Source organism: Gasterosteus aculeatus, chromosome 18 (genome assembly GCF_964276395.1).
Source record: "Gasterosteus aculeatus chromosome 18, fGasAcu3.hap1.1, whole genome shotgun sequence".
Classification (NCBI taxonomy): domain Eukaryota; kingdom Metazoa; phylum Chordata; class Actinopteri; order Perciformes; family Gasterosteidae; genus Gasterosteus; species Gasterosteus aculeatus.
In genome coordinates this window covers 14932980-14956656 of record NC_135706.1, presented here as the reverse complement: position 1 = coordinate 14956656, position 23677 = coordinate 14932980, and the positions used below count along the sequence as shown (strand labels likewise).

Here is a 23677-nt window from a genome sequence, read left to right as displayed (position 1 = left end):
TTAGATACAGTATTTCCAAATAAGTTAAATCGAAATCTTAATATATTGTTTACTCCATTTAAATATTTTTTTCCTTACTTTAAATATAATTACTACAGATCTTGCAAAAATACTACAGTGTGCATTGTCTGCCCGATTAAAGAGTGTCCGGAGCTTCCTGGGTTCAGATATGCACAGAGAGACGACCTCGGGTCACATGACCTTCGCTCTCCTCGTCATTCGGTCGGATCTCGCTTCACGCTAATTTGAAACCAAATCAAAAATAATGCACATTCTTTTCTTTGAACCATTTGTTTTTTTTCCAAAAATAGTAGGTCTAAAAATATATTATATATGCCGTCTTAGCAAATAGACATAATAAAATATTCCTAATAAGGAGAAATTGTAAAGTAGGAGAATATATATATTGCGTCTTTGAAGAATGTGGGCGTCGGGTGAAATAAAAAGGGTTGGATTTGTCTCGTTGTGGATTCAGAGCGTCGCAGGGAAGCAATCGGGTACTCTTTACCTTTTCAGAAAGACGCACAAAACGGGCGTCTGAGCGACAGCGGAACACTTTCAATGCACGCCCCCCCCCCCCCCCCTCAGAATCCTAATACACGTCTAACACGGGGCTACTTTCCTCCACATACATGTTTATACGTACAGTATATATTCAAGAAATAAGACAAAATAGAGCAGCCGTGACATCCTTAGAGTTTCCTTCACTACGCAACACACACACACACAAGATACACACTATGTTCCCCCTTGTAGGATGTTAGTCGCTGGAACACAAAAATACGAACGTAACTAAGGAATGGATTAGTGCAATACGATAAAGGGAACGAGGGCAGAAGTGCTGCCGGGGGGGGGGGCGAGGGGGCTCGAGTGACTTCCTTTGGTTTATCATCGCTGGGAGGAGAGCGGGAGGGAGGAGTTGTGTGTGGATGTAGAATTAGGACGGGTGGAGGCGGCTGGGAGTCGGTCGGAGGGGGCGTGTCAGCCGACGCACCTCCCTGGTCGGGTCGGTTCTGAAGGAAAACACTTTATGAGCAGATCCCCCTAAATAACGCACGCCGCTTTAAAAGGGCAAACATCGCTCGGCTCGCCGGAGGTGTGATGCTTTTCATGCACGTGGATTACCTGAATATCTTTGGTGACTGTCGGGTGAACAAAACAAGATACTTGAACATCCCCGAAACCATACGAGGCAATTTCATCATTTCTTCGTTTCGCCCAAAACGAAACGACTTCACAGCAATGAAAACAATAATCGGTTTGTCCACGATGGCGTCGGGATTACGGGCACACCTGACGCCTGAAGCTCGACCTGCGAGTCCTAAGGCAAGACACAGGGAGCAGCGCGGGGGGGGGGGGGAGGGGGAGGAAGGGGGAGGAGCCTCCTCGGGGTTGAGTTTCTCGACTCGAAGCAGCTTGTTTGGTTTGATTGCCTAAAAGCCTCCTTAAAAAACAAAAAGGAAAAACAACAACAACAACATCTCACACACACACACACACATTTATCCAGTTATCACTCGCGTCCCTCGTTCTCACGCCCCCCCTCCCCTCGCCGCCCCCCCCCCCCAGAACCTGCTTCCTCGAGAAGGCAGAAAAAGCTCAGATTGCTGAGAGAAATCACAGCTGATGAATGAATCCGAATCTCATCCATCACATCAACATAAAGGGATCTGTGCTTCATAGTGTGAACCGCCCCCCCCCCGCCTTCAATCTCAGGTGTAGTCCCTCAGCTCCCTCGGGGGGGGGAGGAGCTTCGTCACGGTCGATTCAGGCCCCGCCCTCCTCTCCTACTGCAGGTTCTTCAGGATGCGCCCGAAGCGGAAGTCGTAGACGTGGCGGCAGAGGTACACCAGCTCGGGGTCGACGTCCGTGGGCACGCAGCGGTGGAGGGGGGGGGCGAAGTCGGGGCGGCAGGGCACCACGCTGGCGCTGCCGGGCGGGGCGCCTTCGGCACGCCGCCTCACCAAGGCACAAAATCTGAAAACGAATCCATTAAAAAAGGAAAAAAAAAATCAAAAGTGTTTCTGTGGCTTTATTATGAAACCGAAGGATCCGTCGGAGCAAATGAAAGGTTGTTTCTTTCTCTCGGCGTGAGATGGCGGCGTGTGATGGCGGCGTGTGATGGCGGCGTGTGATGGCGGCGTGCGTTGCCGCGCCTCTACTCACCTACAGTACTGGGCCAGTGGGAGAACGTAGCATCGGTCTTCGATGCAGGCCACGCTGTTTTCGTCCTGATGCCGAGAGGCAAAGATCTCGTTCTGAAACCGACAGCGAAGGAACAGGGTCACATGAGCACCGGGGGCCCCAACGGCCCTCAGAGGAGCACGCAAGCGCCGCCCCCCCCCCGAGCACGCCGCTGTGGTCTCTCACTTCCTCACAGGGAAATTTAAAGGAACTTTGTATTATGAGAATTTGTGTAATGGACCACGACGACGTGAAATAATCAAGTAAAGTGTTAAAACTCAAGTGAGCCGATGAATAAATGTTTGGCATTTCTTTCATGTCTGCTTGAACTTGGTTTCTTAACGAGACACTCGGCGATACAGGAGTGGATGAAAATAGTTTATCTTCAAATGTGTTCATTAAATTCTGGACCAAGTGGGTCAAATATGGAAAACCCCAAAGGGCCAAACTGAGAGGAGGAATCGATGAACAACACTGCAATGTACTCTTCATTTAGCAATTATTCCGTTTCCTTTGATTTGTTTTCACTGTTTGCCCTTTATTCCTCCCGAGATGAACAAAAATTAGAGCATTTCAAAAATAAAGTCGATGTTTGCAAGGAGAGTTCATTGCATTTAGAGGCATTGAGATGTTAAGCATCACTATGGAGTCAAATAGTCATTGTGTAAGAAATAAAACATGATTTTATGAACACTAAAATGTTTGTTTGAACTGCACACACTCCACATTACGCGCTGGCCTACCTCCATTATTTGTTTTAACATAAGTAAGAGAAGACGAACCGATCCTCACCTCACAGTGTGCGCTGGGGTCTCGGCCCCCCTGTGTGTGCTCGGGTCGGTAGTACCAGAATAGACTCATCATCAGCTCTCCTGGGGGACACACACACACACACAGGCAAGGGTAAACAACCATGTCGTCCTTCGTCCATCCATCGTATCCCTCCTCGCCCCCCCCCTCCCCCCCTCCTTACCCGTTTTGGGGTCCTCCCACAGCGCCGATATCTTGGCGACATAAGGGAGGGATTTCTTCCGGGGGCCCGAGCGCAGCAGCACGGTGTCTCTGATGTGGATCACTTCGCCGTCCCTCTCCACCCCTTCGTAACACTGCCGGGGGGCCGTCTCGTCCTCTCCCTGAGACACACACACACAACACGGATGTGATCCTCATTATTAAAAAGACAAAAGCTGTGTGGGGGAAACACAATCCCCCCCCCCTGGAGATGATGCAGGCGGTGTCCACGGTTTCTGTGTTGTCGGTCGTACCGCGATGAAGACCTCCCTCTCCGTCGGCGTGCCGACGGGCCTCCAGCCGTTGGTGGCGCGTCTGCGGCCGACTCTCCTTTGTTTGGCGGCGCCGAGGCTCGGCGGGGGCGGCGGCGGCGGCTGCTGCTGCTGCTTGTGGGTCAGCCCCGCGCGCCCCACCGACAGGGAGCCGGCGGCGGGCCCGTTGCCCCGGGGGCACTCGCTGGCCAGCTTCAACCGGGCCTGGGGCCGGTCTCGCCCCGACAGGGGGGTCAGCAGGTGGGGTCGAGTCTGGGTGGAGGAGGGCGCGGCGGAGAGAGGGCAGCTGGAGAGGGGCAGCGCGGGGAGGGGCAGGAGAGAGGGGCTGTGGTCGCCCTGAGGGGAGGAGTAGCCCTCTGGGGGGGGGGGGGGGGGGGGGTAAAAGAAAAAGCACTTTTAAAACCACAGAGCAGGAAGAAAAGAGTTGAAATGTTCACCTAGATGACGTCATCTTTCACAACTAGAATTAATTTTCTCATTTTGATCCTTTATTTAGCATGTGAGGAGACCTTTACCTCCGAACCCTCATCACCTCGAGCAATTCTCTCAATATTTAGCAGTATCAGACTTTAACTTTAGATGCTGCGTCCATGAGAATCAACAAACTGCAAGCTTATTATGTAAATCAGCTTAAAAACAGTACTCTTCTTTTATCTTTTCATCAGTCCAGCGATGTATAAACACACATATTAACACACAGAGCTCCTTATCGAGGAACATCAGTCTCAGCCTGAAGCCTCCAGAGCTCATATCAACAGAAGAAACTTCACAGGAGGCCTGAGGCCAACAACAAACTCCTGTCAGGAGTGACACAATAATAGTGACACAATAATAGTGACTCACCTGTCTTGATGCCGCGCGTGCACCCGGCGCACCCGGCGCTGAAGGAACAGCCCCTGCTGGCGACGGGCGCCATGGCTCTGCAGGCGTAGCCCCCCATCCCGCAGGCCTCGCCGTAGCAGCAGGCCGGGTGGGGCCCCAGCAGCTTGGGGGCCGCCACCCGGTCGGGGCACAGGCCGGCGGGTGCAAAGTTCAGGGGCCGCGAGGCCAGGCCGGCCGACGTGGTCCCGGCGCGCGCCGGGTGGGCGATGTGGACGTAGTAGCTGGAGAAGCAGTGCTCGGCCGTGCAGAGGCACGGGTGGGGGCTGAGGGTGAGGGCGGCGTGCGGCGAGGTCACCAGGCACTCGCGCTTCACGGGCGCCGCGGCCGAGGGGAGCGGCGGCGGCGGCGCCGCGGCCGACGCCCCCCCGCAGGGCCGCTGCCCCAGGAAGAAGGCCAGGCGGTGGCAGTACTCCACCGAGCTCTCGGGGGGGCAGCAGTAGTAGGGGCTCAGGTCCGTCTCCAGCGGCTCCTCCTTCACCGGCTTCAGCGGGTACGCCAGCACGCCGCGGGACTGGTAGCCCGGTTTGGTCAGCCGCCGGGTGTCCCACCCCGCCGCGGGCTGGAAGTCCGCCTCCGTCTCGCAGGCCGCGCAGCCGCCGCCGCGCGGGGGAGCCACCTCCCCCCCCCTCTGGCCCTGCGGGCGCCCCTTGCGTCTGACCCGGGTGGGCCGCTTCGACGCGACGGTGGCCGCCGGCGCGTTCTTCACCCTCTGCTTGCTGGTGGCGGAGGAGCTGGTCAACTTGAGCAGGGCCGCGGCGTTGAGTCCGGCCAACCTCCGGGGGGCGGGGGCGTCCAGGCTCTCCTGACTTGCCGCCGCCGCCGCCCGGTTGGCCTCGGCCTTCTGCGCACGCTCGGAGCTTTGGCGCCGCCCGTGTCCGCGAGATGCGGGGGTCTTACCGGCGTTCCGTCGCGCGGCCTTCGCGTCCGCGGGGCCGCCTGGATTCGCGTGCAGGGACGTCCCGGCGTTGGGGGGCCCCGCCTGCCTCCTGGCCTGCTTGGCCGCCGCCTGGGTCTCGGTGGCTCTTTCGAGCAGCAGGCTGTTCACCGCCTCGGCGTTGAGAGACGCCAGCCTGCGCTTGCGGGGGGGCGGGACACCCAGACACTCCGCGCCGCCCCGGCTGCTCGACTCCGGTCCGGTTTTTGGTGAAGACTTCGCCGCTTTCCTTTTGATGCTTGTCAACTTTTTGGGCCTGGGTCTGACGGGCGCCCGTTCTCCAGAACCCTCCCGCTCTCGCACGCTCTCCTCGAGTCGGGTGAGGAGCACGTGGCAGCTGAGCCCCTCCTCTTCCTCCTCCTCCTCCTCGGACCCCGCAGGCCGCCCGCGCAGCGGGTACGACTTCCTGTCCCGTTTGTGGTCGCGCCTCCGGTCCAGTTTTCTGTTCTGATCCGACCGTTCCGTCCTCCCCTTTTTGCCGCCGGCCCTCTTGGCCGCGACTTTCCTTTTCCTGATGACCTCGGCTATCTTCTTCGTCCTCCCGAATCGGAGCGAGCGCTCGGGCGCGGCGTCGCCCATGGCGCCGCCTTGCGTCCAGAGATGGCGGCTGTCCCGCCGCTCGGCCGCACCGCCGAGGGAACCCTTCTGCCTGGCGTGAGTCATGACATGCTTCTGCGCGGGGCCTGGAGATAAGGGACCAAGAGGAGTCCGTCTCAGTTTCACTGCCTGCAATGTTCACCAACCTTTTCTCTTTTATATGCAAAATTCTGAGGCACAAAGAACATGAAAGCAAGCGACGAGACGCGAGCGCAGCGGAGGTATCGACTCCCTCGCGTCGGGTTAAGAGTCAAACCCCGACGTCTGCTGCAAGGAGTTTAACGCTGAGCGAATGTGGTGCGAATGTGGTCATTCGTTCACACTCGCGTGCTCACAGCGGCCCGGCGCAGACAAGCGTTATTGGTCTGAGATGTTCAGGCCCGACAGGGAAATGTCCAGAGGACGTTCGGACCGAGGGAATAAACAAGCCGGCTTCTAGTATCATCTAAATGTTGACATCATGTAGAGGGAGAAGCGTGTGCACACACACACACACACCGTCACCCTCCCTGAGCTTTGAAATCATTTAGCTATCAAAGCTAATCAGCTACAAACAATTAACTTGGGAATATGCTTTTTTTGTTTTAAACTCCCCCGTGGCTCAACATAAACAGACGAATTACTCACTTTTAAGTTTACGTTCTTTGAATAACGGCCATATACAGATCATGGGTATACTTCACGTGGTCTCTTTTATACCGGAGTCATAAAGAGTTATTTTCTGCCTAATTAAAGCGGTGAACCTGTAACGATCTGCATTTCAAAACAGAAACCAAAATAAAAAAATCTGCAGCACGAAGGAAAACACAATTATGCATTTTCCACCATTCAGCTTTCTTCTTGTAAACTGAACCGAGGGTTTCTCTAACGAGAAAGAGTCAGAGCTTCTTGTTCTACCACATTACTTCCCTTAATTAGCTAAAATCGCTTAACGAAACCCCCCCTCAAAGAGGCACTACACACTAAACTTAACACACTTTTGTTAACATGAATTTAAACAGGTGGGTTGTGTTTCTAACTAAGTGTGTAAAAGAAACCTGTTCTTTGTGTGTGTGAGTCCAAGACTATCCAGTTGATTATTTATAAGAAGGAAATATCTTTATAACTGAAATGTCTTATTATCTATTATCTTTTCCCATATAATGAGTAGAAATATACCATTTGTAACAAGACGTCTGAACATTTCATTTCTCAGATATCCTTTTGCGATCTCAGACATTAAAAGAAAATCTATTTTCTCTAGTTCTTAGTAATAAAACATCAAATAACTGGATGAAGTGTGAACAAGCCCCTTGGTGGATACAGAAGTGAATGAAGATGTCTGCCGACGTGGAGACTGAGAAATCAAACTAAAGAGAAGAATGTTTTCGCATTTTGACGCAGCGGTAACACAATTAACTATGATTGATATAACGATATCAAGACGAAACACCCACATTTGATTATTCAATGTTTTCCTTCCGGCAGTCTGAAGGAGGACGTGACACGACACAGCGAGACGGCAGCGAGCGCTTTTGGCTCCCGTTCAGAGCGGCAGGTCGGCGTGAGGCTCCGAGCTGAGATCTTTGGCCCGACCGACGAACAGTCGAAGCCCGACACGACTCCTCAGACGTGTCGGGCTTGGTCTGAATGTGCTCGTGCAGCGCGAGACGCCACAATGGATGCCGGCGCCGCGGCGTAGCCCGAAGGGTTTGGTGAGACTGCGACTTTCTGAAACACGACTCCCCTTTTCTATTGCCTTTCCCAAAGGGATCTATTATCATTTCTTCCCCCGAATCTTGTGTTTTTCCTCAGAAAACACAAATGTTGCATAAAGTTTGAATACCTTTAAACAAAAGAAAGCAGAGTAACAACTCGTAGCGTGTAAATGATGATGTTCGACACCACAATGTGACAGATTGAGCTCCCACCGCTGACCAATGACCTACATCCTGCTCTCCATACATCCACAGGCCTTTTTTTTCTTCTCTCCAAACCACAAAAAATAATTTTCCCCCGAGCTGTTTTTTAGTGGGTCTCGTCTGAGAAGCGTAGGTGGGGAAACGCTGGAGGGAATAACCTGCGAGATATCATCTCATGCGGCACTGAGGCCTCGTGACCCCCAGAAAGTAATCTCACTTTTACGGAGGGGGGGGGATCAATGACCCCGGCGCGCTGCGTCGCTAATTGGCCGGAAAACCCACCATCAACTTCTTTCCGAGCTTCAAACACCGAGCACGCCGGGATGCTTTTTCTTTATAATTGATAAGACTTTCAAGATCTCCCGGGGCCCCCGGAGGAGATGCGTGTGGACCAGATGATCACATGAAGTGACTGATCTGTGCACTCCATTCATCTCTGTGAATCTGCCGTTGTGAAGAAGCCATCGACACAAACGCTAAATGCTTCAGTCCGACTCCCGAGTCATCTACAGGCCGATCATTGAAGTCATTTCCTAATGACAATGCAACGGTGACAGGAGGCAAAACTGTCACGCAACGTGAGTTCAAACACAGAGGAGACCAGCACTCAAGATGAGAGTCACTTTGAGAATATTATATTCAAACCAACAGGCCACAAGTTCAGCATATTAAGCAAAGTGGAGGCCAAACGATGTGTCCCTGGTAGTTTTAAATAAAAAACACCTGAGAGCTTCAGGTGGATAAATACTTAAAAAATGGAGTAATTCATAGCAATTACATGATTCATTGATTATAGTTTGCTATTAAAGTGACAGTTCACCCTTCAAACCTAAAAAAGCCCCCTTACCTGCAGACACAATTATCAATCTAGATTTGTTGGAGCAAGTTGCCTACTTTTGGAGACACCGTCCGCAGACATGTCGGCCTTCTCTCTAATATAATGGGACCTATGTGGCAGCTCGTGGGGCTCAAAGCCCCCCCAAAAAAAAAACATTGGGTAAACTTGACGGCAATGTCTCGCTCCAGAAGTCAAGACCCGATTATCCAAGATAATCCAGACGTCCTTGTGAGCAGTTTCATGGAGGTTCTGCCTGCTAATACAGTACAGTCACTAATTAGTTCCTGAACACCCCTTTTATGTCTCTGAACGTCTTCAAATGGGACAAATTTAAAGGGGGACATTTACTCTGACCCGTTCTCTGTAATTCCATCGTTTATGATGTCAGGGGTGCAGGCTTGGCTTAAGTGTAAAGTGTCTCAACGCATCTTCGTTATCTTTCCAATAAGCAACACGTGCACCTCGGTGCAGATCCCCTCGGTGACACAACCGCCACCAGCTCCTCGTCAGCCGATATGTTACACCTGTAAATAACCAGTGAAATGTCTCCTCCTTTCAACTGTCAGGTAGAAGGAGATCATCATGCATAGAGAATATGAACATGCATAAAGGATATGACCATAGAGGATATGAACATGTATATAGAATATGTCATGCATAGAGGATATGAACATGCATAGATAATATGAACATGGAATATGAACATGCATGGGGGATATGAACATGGAGTATGACCATGCATAGAGAATATGACCATGCATAGAGTATATGACCATGCATAGAGGATATGAACATGCATAGAGAATATGGATAAGGTATATGAACATGCATAGAAGATATGAACATGCATAGAGAATATGGACATGGAATATGACCATGCATAGAGGATATGAACATGGAATATGAACATGCATAGAAGATATAAACATGAATAGAGGATATGAACATGGAATATGACCATGTATAGAGGATATGAACATGGATAGAGACATATGGACATGCATAGGGGATATGAACATGCATAGGGGATATGAACATGGATAGAGGATATGAACATGGAATATGACCATGTATAGAGGATATGAACATGGATAGAGACATATGAACATGCATAGAGAATATGGATATGGAATATGACCATGTATAGAGGATATGAACCTGGATTGAGACATATGGACATGCATAGGGGATATGAACATGGAATATGAACATGCATAGAGGATATAATCATGGAATATGAACATGCATAGAAGATATGAACATGCATAGAGGATATGAACATGGATAGAGACATATGGACATGCATAGGGGATATGAACATGCATAGGGGATATGAACATGGAATATGACCATGTATAGAGGATATGAACATGGATAGAGACATATGAACATGCATAGGGGATATGAACATGGAATATGAACATGCATAGGGACATATGCAGCGGCTGAGCAGCAGGATGGGAGTCAGTACGTAGCTCTCCCATCTGAAGTAGCCAGCCCGGCTCTAAATATGGGCTGGATAGAGGAAGGGGGGGGCGCGCGCTACCCGAACACACACAAACACACACGCGCACACAAAAATAAAGGGCAGCCACCCCTCCTGATCACATTCTCTAACCCGATTCCTTACTACCGACACGGTGGCTGCTGTGATCCCGGTCCTTTAGTTGAGCGCAGGGAGGATATGCACGTAGAACAGCCCCCCCACCTCCTCCACCCTCCTCCACCACCCTCCCGTGTATCGCTTCTGGTGCACGAAGCAGGAGGGGGAAAAAGGCTTCCCAGAGCTCCTTCTCTGTCGGAGCAACTTCAAACATTCAAAAGGCCGAATAGCAACAAACAGGCGCGCGGGGAACTTACGGCTCGCCGACGTCCTCGTGCCGACTGCCGGGCACCGTCGAGCGGATCTGCGGGTGAAGCGAGAGGGGAGGCGGTGCTGGTGGAGGTGGTGGAGGTCGGCGAGGGAGGATAGGGGACTGGTGCGATGGCAGCAAACCGTGAACTGGGAGCGCTGGGGAGGAGTGGAGAGAGGACGGTCGGTGGCGCTGCGCGTGTGTGTGTGTGTGTGTGGTTGTGCGCATGTGTGCGCGTGTGTGTCTGTGTGCGAGCTCTTCCTGGTTGGGCTTCTAAACCCAATTTAAAAAAAAAATGAGCAGAAAACTTCATCTGAACGGATTTCGGGGCGGCGGGTTCCACGCGGGAGCGACGCGCGAGTTCATTGCGAAGCCGAGCGATACATGTAGAATTATAGATATTAAACTTGACATCGCAGCCGATGGACGCCCCCCCCGTCCCCCGACCCCCACCCTGTCATTTCACCACGTTACACCACCACGCTGCTGCGGGACTCCGAGCGAAGGAGAAACGCGTTAAAAGGACGTTTCAAACCGGGTCCACGGTGGAGAAACTTCCCCCTGAACGAAGGTTCGGGTGAAGCTCTTCACGACCCTGCAGGTGTTGAGAAATCCATTAACACTTAAAAAAATAAATATATATATATATATATATATATATATATGGATTTCTTTTTTTACAGATTTGAATCTTGTTCATGAAAAGAAAATGTAAAGGAGGTTTTAATGAACCCTCTGAGGGGATCGGGACCAGTTATTGGACTTTTCATTCCCGATATCGATGGCAGAGTTTTGGGTTTCGGGCCGATACCGAGTAGCGGTGTGATACAAGTGTTTAATTAATCATCTGTACGTCTCACTGTGTCAAAGACACCCGGATCATTCCTTTCATCTGTTAGGAAACATCGGGCGTTAAACACGTTAACACCTTAACTTTATCAGACAAAATGTCACAATTAAATTGAAATGACTGAATTACTATCTATTAATAAAATAATAAATATTGTGCCAGAATCAGGAATCGCAAACAGATTCAAACAAAACTTTTAGTGAGCAACAAATTGGTGTGATGCCTTTTTATTAAAGCAGCCTGTTGTAGCTGAGTATTAAACAAAAGGAGACAAGCTTTCTTTTGTTTTCTGTGGGAGCTTTTATGGGAACGTGGATCCTCCCGATTCATTCGAGGAGGCCTCTGGTTCTACTGAAGTCTGGCGTCTCGCTCTTTAAACACTCTGGTCTCGGCTAAGCTGGTCTGGAACAATGCATTTGATCCTATGCCATTTTAAAGACGAAATACAGTTTCAAAGCCTCGGGATTTGAACAATCCCTGTGGAACTCCTCCTTCAAAAAAGGCTTCTTCAGAAGCAAAAAGCCCGTGCGGCCTCCGTCCCTCAGGAAGAACCTGATTGGATCGCCCTTAGATATGACTACACACTACGTTCCACTCCTGCCTGTTGACAAAACAAGCTGCGGCAGAGAGAGGACCTCCGGTGAAGAGTATACCTGAAGGTCCCACACCAGCATAAAGTACTCCGTCACATTCCACCACTCTCCGAGCTTCGGATCAATTATTCATGTTCTCAAAACGATATCCGTTACATCACGTACGGCCCGATGCCGCTCCGCTGGCGGCGCGCTGGCCGTCCTAACAAGGCGCGGCAGCTGTGGAGGCCTTCGTTTTGAGCGGGAGGGGGCCTGTCGACACCGCCGGCTGCACCGTCACCAAGGAGCCGCAGAGTTCCAGGTGATCCCCTTCAACCCTGCTCGGCAATACGATTAATCATCAGACTACATGCGTTTATTTTGTCTGTGATTGTGGCCATTAAACGGAAGGCACACCGCAACTTTAACACCCGGAGCAATATTGGTTTCATTGGTTTTAACTGCAACAGACGTTCAAAAAGCATTTCTTAGTGGTGTTTTTAATGCTCCAGATAGGTTTGAAGAGTCAGCTGGAGAATCACATCCTGACATTGATAAAAGCAGCAACTTTGCTACAGTTTCCAAACACCCGTTTTAAGAGCAAGAGACGGTGATGAAAAGGACAGATTATACATTTGCAGACACTTTTAAGGCATCAATTGAAACTCTTCACAGAGCGACCGTAACGAGGCTTTTTGTGGTGAGGAGAAAGATAATAATCAAGATTAAATTGATCCAATCAGTAGGCCCACAAAGAACTAAATCTTATAAAACAGGATGGGATGTAGAGTGGATTTAAGAACATGTGGTCACCGACTGTAACCCTAAGTTTGTTTTCCAACCCTCTGTTTTATGAGAAATAAACTAGCTGGACATATTGAACATTAAATAGAAACTTCCTCCACGGTCATCAACAACAATGTCACCCACCTCTTGGGGAAAAACAGGAATGAAAGAAGCTGCAAAGCCTCCGGTTAAATCCAAATAAACACTCATTTGGTAGCATGTCAGAACTTCATGAGGCGATTAAATGTCGTGGCCTCCAGGCAGATATAAAAAAAAAAAAACTTTACTGTAGTTGCCACAGTATCACATTACATTTTAAATGATACCGAAGGAAACTCCTGTTCTGAGAGGTGAAGCCAATGCAGAAAGGGCTTAAACTGGCATTCTTCTAATGGCCAGCAGGGGGAGACTCGTCTGGTGCAGAAGGAAGTGTAATAGACCTTTAAATCAAACCGGCATTAAATACTGCATATAAATGGTGGTCCATTTAGAACGAAATGGACAAGTAGGAAAAATCTCCTAGTCTTAGGAGGACATGTGAAAAATAATGACAGCTGAGGGTCAGAAGCGCAAGATGACTTGTGTCTTATGTTTTTGAGGAATCTCCCCGATGAGTTTTCCTATTTTTGGTCATTTCATAATTAATTCCATAAGCATCCGCCCACCGAGAAAAAGAAAGAAAAAGTGTGTGGTGAAACTTTGTAACTCGGCAGAGACGGATCGCTGAAAGTGACACCCGGAGGCGATGCGACCTCTGTCCACATTCAGCTTATGCCCCAAAGCACGACACACACACACACTCACAGACACACACACAGCGAAACCGACATTCTTCACTCAGGTGTCCCACATCTCATCTGCCGGCTCGGAGCTGAGAGCAGACATGAAAACATTATTTACTTTGCACAAGGAGCTCGGCGGGGTTTTGAAAATGTGCTCAACAATCCGGGCAGAGCTTCTGCTTGGAGGGCAACCACGGGTTAATTATAAAAATCAAACATTTATCCCCATGACGGGACGCCGCCACGGGTGTTAAGACTTTACGTGAGAGTAATGTGCGGGGCATTGATGTGGTATGAAAGCCGTCCAGCAGATGGGACTCATTCCGGAGACGGGAAAGGAGAAGCAGGTCCGGGGGTGTCCTTCGGCGCGATGACACCGAAGGAACATGAAGAAGCGTTTGATCCGATGAAACCCGGCGACCGTGACGCTAATCCCGCTCCTGATCGGCAGGTACGCGAGGCTGCTCGACGCACACATGGATGCACAGAAGGTTCGATTCTGTGTTACACCCAAATTAAGTTAAGGGTGCAGCGGGTGAAGCGGATCAAAATACTTGCAATAGATCCAGAAGATTAACCCCAGTATACAACCATTACGTACACTCATGCCGTACACCGTTAGCGCTGTTAGCACCGTTAGCTGTGTGCAATTGTCGCCATGTTGTCGTGAGTCGTGTTGTACTTTGTGGCACTAAAAGGAAAAGTCGGTTGGTAGTAAATGATTAGTGGAGGTGTACGTTTCGCCATTTAGGTTTTCGTCGTGTAGAATCCTCCCTTTTGGGTTTATAATTTTGTATCTGAGAGGAAATAATGACATTTTGGTTGATTTAGTCAACATAACTTTCATGTTCTCCAGAATTGTGTGCAAAGTTAAATTATTCATGCATGCACAAAGGGGGGGAAACTGTAATAAGAGCATTTATCTTGCCTCAGATTCGTGCAGCTTGTAGGTTTTTTAAGGCCAAAGTGGTGTAATTTGCAAAACTGAGTGCAAGTGGAAAAAAAAGCAGACAACTTAAATAACCAAACTATATGTACAAATACACAAGCTCCTCTACAGGCTGTGTCTCAGTGAGGAATTAGACTTGGATGTTGGCAGAGATACACTGATAATTCACAGTAACAGCGAAGTTATTAGTCCTGTAAAGCTATTTAACGGCGGGTCTGGGTGGGAGTCATTTGAACACTTCCATATTAACTTTTATGACACTTATGATGACTCGGTGAGCCGGCGGGAGGCGTGTTGGGTCAGAGACAGCGTGTGGTAAAGAGGGGCTGAAGTAGAAGTCTGCTGAAGAAACTCCAAAAGATTAATCTTCAACTACAACAAACTAGTGTGTCAAAAGGTCTCCTGGCATTTCAGATTTTCTCCTTTTACGCTGCAGGATGGTCTCATGGCGAAGGTGAAGAATGAAAAGTTACGAGAGGGCAATTCATTTAAATGCAAACTACAGATAATTATTAAATAGTCTGCAGTCGGTTTGCAGTGATTTTTAATGCGTAGAAGGAACATTAATGGGCAAAAAACTTCTACTTAAACTGAGTGCTGATATTAAGATTGTATTTAGTTTTGTGTCTGATCCGCAGTCGTGGAAAGTCACCAAGTGCATCAACTCATTTTCTCGAGGAATGAAGAATGTGTATTGAATATTTTAAAAAAGGGCTGTGTTTCAAGGCCGGATCAAAATGGTGACTTTACCGGAACAAGACTGATTCATTCAAAGCCGAGTTTCCAAGGACATTAGAAAACAAGCGGGATAAAGATAAAATAGAATCTACAACCGTTCAGTCACACTGGCAAACTCTCAATTGACATTTTATTCATCCTGTTGGAAAACCAGAGTTGGTACGAAGACGACTGACTATCGCATGACGGCATCGATCAGGTCCAAAGCGCAAAAACTCAGATATTTGCACGTTTCTTGGCTCATTAAATAACCCCGCGACACCTTATGTTGATTTGCGGCCCCTTTCGAAGGGCCCGACCCTCAGGTTGAAAACCTCTAAACAACTCGACTAAAAGTAAAACAGAAAAAGTTCCACCATCGGCCAGCCGATATCAGTTGGAGGAGCATTGTTTCAGTCACATTACACAGAAACGATCCCGTTCTCTTCCCCCGCAGCGAGCCAGCGTATCAATCAAACAATGGTATCTAATCAGCATTCATTATCGGCCGATCCCTCAAGCCCAGGTTTCACTTTGGCATCCTGAGTAGAACCAACACTGCTACCAACACATCTATATATCGGTATTAAGAGTTTCATAATCTAAATGAATATTAACACATCAGTTGTGTAATAGGGTGCGCATGAAGCAACATCTCTGCTTCACATTGGGGCCTTTTTGCAATTTGGATGTTCAGTTCTTTTGACATTGTTGCATTTGTACTTTTTCTCAAGTGAAAGAGATCTGAACACTTCTTTCCACCACTGCTGGATAAATATTTAAACATGGGTTTCTGATGCACCGTCCCAATAGGAAAAATAGTAAAGTGAGTATTATCAGGGTATGTGCTATTTAATTGAACCACACACAAATAAAACTACACCTAAATGCATAGGATTGCAATTCATTGTCAGTCCAACATCTGCAGAAACAACAAACTGCCAACACACAGGAGGCGTTCTGTATCTTTATACATCAGTGTGCAAAGGCTGATTGAGGCATCCGACTGATTTCCCATGAAAGCGTTTGGTCCAGTTTGCCCTTTTATGTGACCAGAGAGGACTTCGCTCGATACAAACAAGAATAAATAAAAAGCATTCCTTTTTTTTTATCTACCGAAGCTCATCCACTGACTGACTACCCACGAGGTTTATCTATGATGTCATACTATGTCATAGCCTTATGACCTAATTGGCTACCTGCGACGTGGGCTGATTGTGTCGGCCTACTTTTACCTGTGCAGAGCCACGAGGCCCCTTAAGGCCCCGCTCATCCCCTCTTAAGGTCCCCAAAGAGAGCAGTGCGAGCACGTGCAGAGGAATGACAATTAGTATTATTACCACAGGCTTACGTGCTGTAAAGTTTGTAGCACACACACACACACACACACACACACACACACACACACACACACACACACACACACACACACATCCAGGTGAACACACCGCGCGTGCATCCAGCCAATCGCGATATTTAGTGAGCTCGCTGCTGTGTCCCTTTACTTGACCTTGTTCCGGTCCATTCCGCGGACAAAGCACTATTATCGTTTTGACATTACACTTTGGAGGCGGGTGGAGGAGGTGGAGGGAGGGAGGGAGGGAGAGGGTGGGGTGTGTGTGGGGGGGGGGGGGGGGGCTATGATAACACACATTGCATGGCCAGTCCTGCCGAGTACCACTCCCTGGGAATCTCCTACATCACCATGGCCATTATCTGCCTCTGCAACGTCCCTCCAGACGTGACCGAAAAAAAGCAACGCAGCGAAGGAGAGGCGCTCGCGCGAACCCGCACGTTCTCCGCCTGAATGCAAATAACAAGGAAACGGGCGAAGATGAGAGATGAATGTGGAGCAGCCGCTACTTACCGGGAACGAAGCTCCGCGCGCTATCGGGTCTCAATTCTTCAAACGGTGCGAGGAGCCAGTCGGGGCGGTCTGGTGGGGGTCTGATGGGGGGTCTGGTGGGGGTCTAGGGGGGGGGTCGGTGGGGGGACACCTTATGTTCTCCAAACGGCTGTCTGGAGGCAAGTCAGCCTCGTCCGACCGCCGAACCGATGCAGCTCAAACTGGAGCCCCGGTGTCGCCACTCCGCTCGAGAGGAAAAGAGCTTTTTTTTTTTTTCTCTCTTCCAAATATCGACGGGGGAGGAAGCGAAACTACTCCGGCGGCGCTGCTCTGCGAGGACGGCGGGGTTGTTGTTTCTTCTTCTTCTTGTTCTTGTTGTTGTATTTTTTTTTTTTTTTTTAAATATCCCATCCACTCCACGCGACGCCAACGCGGCTTGACGAGACGAGGAAGAAGAGGAGGAGGAGGAGGAGGAGGAGGAGGAAGAGGAAGAAGCCCTCTGCGTGTCGCTGCTGGAGTCCGTGCACGCGGCGCTTCTACCCGCCACGCGCAGCGCTCCCAGTTTGCGCACCAGTCTGCGCGTTGAACAACAACGAGCAGCACAACATGACTGCCAGGTTGTGTGTGTGTGTGTGTGTGTGTGTGTGTGTGTGTGTGTGGTGGTCGGCTCGCCCCCCCCCTCTCACGCAAAAGTGAAGAAATCCTCAGTAGAAAAAAAGTCTCCCCGGTCGCGTTTGAGAAGCGACACAATGTGCGTTTTACGTAACGAGCAGAACACCCTCGTCCCGCGACTCTGTGCGGGAACATGTGACGGCAGCGTGGTGAACCCTTTAAAGGGGTATCCACGCGTGACTGCGGGCCGAGCGGGTTGCCTCTTCGGGGGACTCACCCCCGTCCACGTGGGGGGTTAATTGGACACGGTGGTCATGGCGGCACCTGTTCGCGAACCCGCGTTCCTCATGAGCTTCAGACCAGGAAGAGCTGCTTTGTAAGGTCAGAGGTTGCACGCGGGGGGTTCGATAGCCCAAGAGTTGGTCAATTTACTAAATAGTCATGCATGATCCCCCAAAGAATGAATCAGATATTTAGGAACAATAAATTAGCTTTATTTCGTGAGGTTACGCAGAAAAAGAGATAACATCATGAAAATGACGTAGAAGCTGAGCGATACAGGTAAAGAACAGGCAGGACTGCTGTGCACACATTTATCCTATTTTGCCCTGGGGTCCGAAATCAAAACCTGGACACAAGTCAGGTGTAAGTCGTGAACAAAACAAATAGAGCAAATAAATAAATGGAGGCTGCCAAGAAATCCAAGGAGTGCCCTGAATTTATAGCACTGCATTAAAACTTTGTCCCTGGGTTTTAGAGGCTGCTAAATATTTTATTGTGCTTAATGAACATATTCCTACAACCAGGGGTAAGATTTTTTTGTTTTTTCGTTTTTCAGCAGAGGGGTTTGGTTCTTAAGCCTAGTTTGTGCTTCTGCGTTTTTAGAGCGACGCAGACGCAAGACCCCCTTGCGTGTCCCTTGCGTCGCTTTTCACACCTCCTTGCGTCCTTGCGTGTGTCGACCCATTTTTCTAGCGCACCAGGCTGCGATTGGTCCGCTAACTACGTCCTTTACGGAGTCTCACATTTCCGCTTTCATAGCCCGACACCGCCATTATTAAAACGAAGAATGTTTACGAGGGATCAGATTGAAGAACTTTTGTCGGAAGAAATGCGTAAATGTGACCGCTTATACGAGCCGTCATTGGCGGGTTGTAGAAGCGGGTTGGATTCACGGAGGGAGATCGAGGTGCACAAAGTTGTGGAGGAGAATACGGGACAAATGTGTCCGCGATGAGAAGCAGCAGTGTCGATGCACGGGGCAATAAAGTCTATGATAAATAAGCAAACAAATAAATAAACAGACGTGACTCTCTAGGTCGTCTTCAACAAAACACGTCACCCCGCCTGTTGTTCTGGCGGTGAATCGCTCTGCAACACACGCAAGACTTTTTGAACCATGGATTGAAACGAGTGCGTCGACGCAACGACGCAGACGCATGCACCGGCCTTTAGGGATAAAATGAAGCGTGCAGAGTGGGAGGCCACATTGATGTCTTTATTCAACCCCCTTTGAAACTGAACGTCTGTGCTGCAGTCACTCCTCTCTGTAGAGATTCTGCAAGCTGCTCCAGGACGTTTCAGAGCAGACGCTTGCTGATGTCGCAGTTGAAACCACTACAATACTTTGCCTTGAGCAGTGAAGTTAAAGCATTCGAGTGGTGAAATAGTAGAGAGTCTGGAACCACAAAACATAATGCATTATATCTCTTCATGCTCCTTGTTGGTTGTCCACAATCCACAGTGCATCTGAGTTTTTAAGTCTCCTCTACACACCCCTCACACCTTCACACTTAATTAACTCCACAGGTGGTTCTTTTTTTAACAGCTGAGCATTGAAATTTGCTAATCTGGAAATTAAATGTACTTCTGGAGGAGCAACATCTTATTTGTGGGACTGGAAGCATTTTTTTTGCCTCCCGGCGGCTCTCAACAATGGCGACTTCTGATCCAGCACGTCACAGCTAACGTTGCTAACAGTGCAAACTACAGCCAAAGTGGTGAGTGCAGAGCAAACAGTGGGGCGGCGGAGGCAGAGAATGGGTGGTGTTGGTCAGGGCGGGGAAACTCTCTGCTCAGGCAGACACTACTTCCATCTTTCTTTACAAAGCAAATAGCTGTTCGCTGCAATATTAATACTCTGAATATTGAATCAAGCACCTTTAACTCAGGGATTAGAGTAGATTCATTTTGATTGCTACAGTTTATTAACATTTAGATGAAATTTTAATCAACTTTGCAGCTGAGGTGCCAACGCTCAAGTCTGAGTTAAGTCCGAAATAACAGTTTCTCAGGTTTGACTTCAAATAATGACGATCATACACCAAGTTAGGTCTTCAGTCCTTATGGGCCTGACCCTCCGCTCTAAACAGACCATACAAGAACTTTATAAAAACGTTGAATTCCAGACAGTATAACATTTAAAACTCCCAAGGTGTGGAGGTCTTGATCTATTCGAGTCATCGATGCTCATCTCAAAAGTGATAAAAGCAGAATCCACACAGACTCAAGTTGCATCAAGGAAATCAACAGCAACTCAGTCAATAACAAAGGAGGACACAATTGTGTTTACATCTATTAATAGGTGTCTTCACAATTTGTTATTAACTCTTTTGGTACGTTTTTTAACTGTAATCCTTCGGACCCTTATTCCAATTAGAGGCTCAAGGTGGGCGGAGCTACGGTGGAATCATCATGGCATCATTTCAACAAACCAACTGACTCAACCAAGTGACCCTCACACCCTTAAACTGTATTTTAGGAGAGAGTTGGTGATTTATATGAAGGACGTGTTCAAAGAACTGATCCCCAACAAGTGTGGGAGCTGGGCGAAAACGTCCTGTTGTTTTCCAAGCCGCCGCCTCTTCCTGTAGCCCCGAGTCGCCGGAACCAAGTCCCACGATTCCTGAAGTGCTTCTGGTCACGATTGTGGTGAGAAACAGTCCGTACCTGCAGGTACTGGGCACTCAGCTTTAATATCGAGCAGGTCCCTTCAAGTCAAAGGAAAGGGTAAAGGAAACAACTCTCTCAGAAAGCAAAGGCACTGCCAATGAATCAAGGAGACAGCGGCAGGCCGAATTTCCATTAGATGTCCCTGGTTCCTCTTTGTCTTGCAGGATCTGGGTGATCAAGCAAGTACAAGACGTTAGCACGGCTGTAGACTCGTTCGTAGAACCGCTAAAATATACTGCATATATTTATATTTGATGCCAAACCAAAGCAAAAGTCCATGTTGAAACAACAGTGATTGGTAGTGCGTCGTATACGATTCAAAGGAATGGCAGATGCAAAGCTAATATATTGCCCCCTTGATCAAATGAAACAATGAAAATTGTTCAGCTCTGCGATTGATAATCATTGAATGGTAAAGAAGGACTTGCTGTGCAGGCTCATCACGCAACACTTAGTTTACCCATTTACTGCCAGTGTATGGCTTATCCTCAGTTACACACACACACACACAGACACACACCAGGAGGGATTCACAATTAAGCTGAGTCAGGATGCAGGGCTTGATTGAAGAGAAAGTGTTCTAGACGACGCTCTGAGGAAAGAGACAAGCTGGAACATGAACTGGTTCTGGGTCCAGAAGCTCCTCCCCGCTCCTCTCGTGTCTTTTCCTCTGTCGGTCCACCACACACACAGATTACTTATATAATATTTGAATTAATATAAGGCTAAAGGAAAGACATATTCCTCCAAACCAGCTCACGTTGGTTTTATAGGGTGACTTTGTCTCTAACTGATTCAGTTCTTCTCTCCTCTTCACAGAATCTAACATTCTGAAAAGGGAGATTCTCACTTTATTGGTTTTATTTAGAGACACTACAGAACTCCTGAACTTCTAGCCTCAGCTGCTATCGTTTCCTCTCTGAATGATGGTTATTTTCTAAATAGATACTGGCAAAGTATGTATGCGCACGAGGTCCAGATTAAACACTTTACATCGCTGCTCTTTTTCTATCTCGGTATCTCAATTGTATGTCTTTTACTTCCCTCAAGAGGTGACAAAACGCTTTGACATCATCCACACAAACGGTTTTACACCTCAAGTCAATGACTGAATACAGAAATATTTCTCAAGTTACAAATGGCGGATGTCACTACTGACTCATGTCTGCCTCCCTCGTGTTCTCTCTTTCTCCGAAACCAGAAGTTCCCCCCGTTGTGTTTGGAGACACGACTGACACTGTGGACAGTTCACAGTTACGACTTTTCTTTTCCAAGTCAAGTAATGGATCTCTGTACCTTGATGCTCTCCTAAGGACGTAGCTGAGGTTTTAACATCATCCCCTCAAAATGTTTGATACCTCGGAGTAAAGAAACACCACTGAAGTTTAATAGTTAATAGAGGAAGTGTTGAGGAAAATGTCGTTGGTTGATTCTTTGGCTTATGACACAGTTGTGTGCCATAAGTCAAAGACCGAGCATGCAAATAAAACCACAGAATGATAAAAGCCAGCCGAGGAACCAGTGTCAAAGGATGTAAATGAGCTCTTGCAGGAATTGCAGTTGGTGATGTCAGCCAGTGGAAATAAAAAATAAAAAAGACCTGCTTTAAATCTTACTCTGCGCTGGTCTCAAGATGAAGCTCTGAAAAGCTCAGAGGTAAAACTTTAATGACTCCCAGCCCTCAATGTTTCCAGCCTCCCGTCTGTAATGAGCACAGCCAATCAACGAGCTCGATTCTCTGCACCTTCGAGGACTCGATAACAAGGCGTTCTGGTCAAGAGAGACGATGCAAAACTCCTCTCTTCCCCGTCGGCTGCTCGAGAGGAGCGCGCTTGTTTTTGTGTGATCTCGCTCACACTTTCAACGATGGTTGGTCTTTCCGTCGACCTCCTGGGCTTGAAAGTCTTCATCTTGTGCGTGGGACTTATGGGTAATGTATTTCTCATGGTCGCCATCGCGCAGACCAAGTTTCCCCGGGTCAAATCCTTTGAGCTGTTCCTCTTGGGACTGGCCGCGGCCAACCTGGAGGAGATCGCCATCACGACCGTCTTCGACGTGGGCTTCCTCCAGGCTTCCTCCCGCGGCGTCGACACCTGGTCGTGCCGCTCGCTCAAGTTCCTGTCGAAGTTCGGCGAGGTAGCCAGCATCTTCTTCACCGTCCTCATCAGCGTCTTCCGCCAGCAGAAGCTGAGCGACGCCGCCAAAAGGGCCAACCTTCCGATCTACCTGGACAGCATCGGGTCAGCCCGAATGGCGAGCGGGGTCTGCGTGCTGCTCGCCACCCTGCTCAGTCTCCCCGTTTTTGCCATCGACCCCAAAGAGCCTGCAGGGAACGCCACGGGGAACGCCACGGGAAACGCCACGGGGAACGCCATCGGCTGCCCGCCAGACTTCTTCCAGTGCAGCAAAAGCCGCTGCCCTGCGCTCAACGGCCTCTATAAACACGTCTTCATCCTGGTGTGCAACCTCCTGCCTCTGGCCGTCGTCACGGTTACCGGCTGCCTCATCCTCGCGGTGCTGCTGGGCCAGAGGTCGACGGTGACCCCGGCTTCGGTGGGCAGGCGGAGCGGAGGTTCGACCCTCCGTCGAAGCAGCGTGGCTGTGCTGGCGGCCATGGGGTTGTTCCAGGTGGAGTGGACCCTCTACCTGATCCTGCAGCTCACCGCCGTCTACGTCGACTTTGCTTTCCGGGCCGAGGCGGAGCTCCTCATCTCGTTTTCCTACACATGCATCAGTCCGTACGTGTACGGGATTGGGAACGACCTGTTCTCTCTCAAGAACTTTAAGAGGAACTAACCTAAAAAGCGATGAGCTCTGATGTTTTTGTAATTAAGCTGAAACAAATAACATAAGCTTTTTGTTTGCTGAGAAATGCCATTTTAATTACACGTCATAAAGTCATAATTATGTTTTCTGAGTGGTTCAGGGAGATACGGGTAAATGATTTCATGCTGAGACACTTTATTAGCTTTCTAAAGCTTTATTTGTTTTGCAGTTCAAATCTAATGTGAAGTTTAAATGTTCATTTGGTGCTTCATTTTTCAATTTAGCTATTTTAATCAAAAGTATACATTATCAAAGCTTTCTATATTTACAGAAAAACAAACAGCCTTATAGCCAATGCCCTTTCTCTTAATGA

The 23677-nt window shown here is 48.8% G+C and overlaps 2 protein-coding genes across 3 annotated transcripts; one reads left to right on the top strand and one right to left on the bottom strand.

The window, feature by feature from the left end:
- Window positions 1–895: 895 nt before the first annotated feature.
- On the bottom strand, window positions 896–17205 carry LOC120808335 (bromo adjacent homology domain-containing 1 protein). Of its 2 annotated transcripts, none has more exons than XM_040161201.2 (7): window positions 16996–17205; window positions 4311–5966; window positions 3450–3823; window positions 3158–3317; window positions 2977–3056; window positions 2167–2258; window positions 896–1977 (listed from the first exon to the last, which is right to left on the bottom strand). In XM_040161201.2, exons 2-7 carry the CDS (start codon window positions 5944–5946, stop codon window positions 1788–1790), a joined length of 2532 nt encoding a protein of 843 aa, XP_040017135.2. In that variant the 5' UTR covers window positions 5947–5966; window positions 16996–17205; the 3' UTR covers window positions 896–1787. The 2 variants fall into 2 exon arrangements, with proteins under 2 accessions (XP_040017135.2, XP_077949718.1); XM_078093592.1 differs by lacking the exon at window positions 16996–17205 and adding an exon at window positions 10480–10698.
- A 5053-nt stretch (window positions 17206–22258) lies between these two features.
- Window positions 22259–23440, top strand: ora6 (olfactory receptor class A related 6). The gene has a single exon (XM_040159942.2). It carries the CDS (start codon window positions 22405–22407, stop codon window positions 23332–23334), a length of 930 nt encoding a protein of 309 aa, XP_040015876.2. The 5' UTR covers window positions 22259–22404; the 3' UTR covers window positions 23335–23440.
- Window positions 23441–23677: the final 237 nt, after the last annotated feature.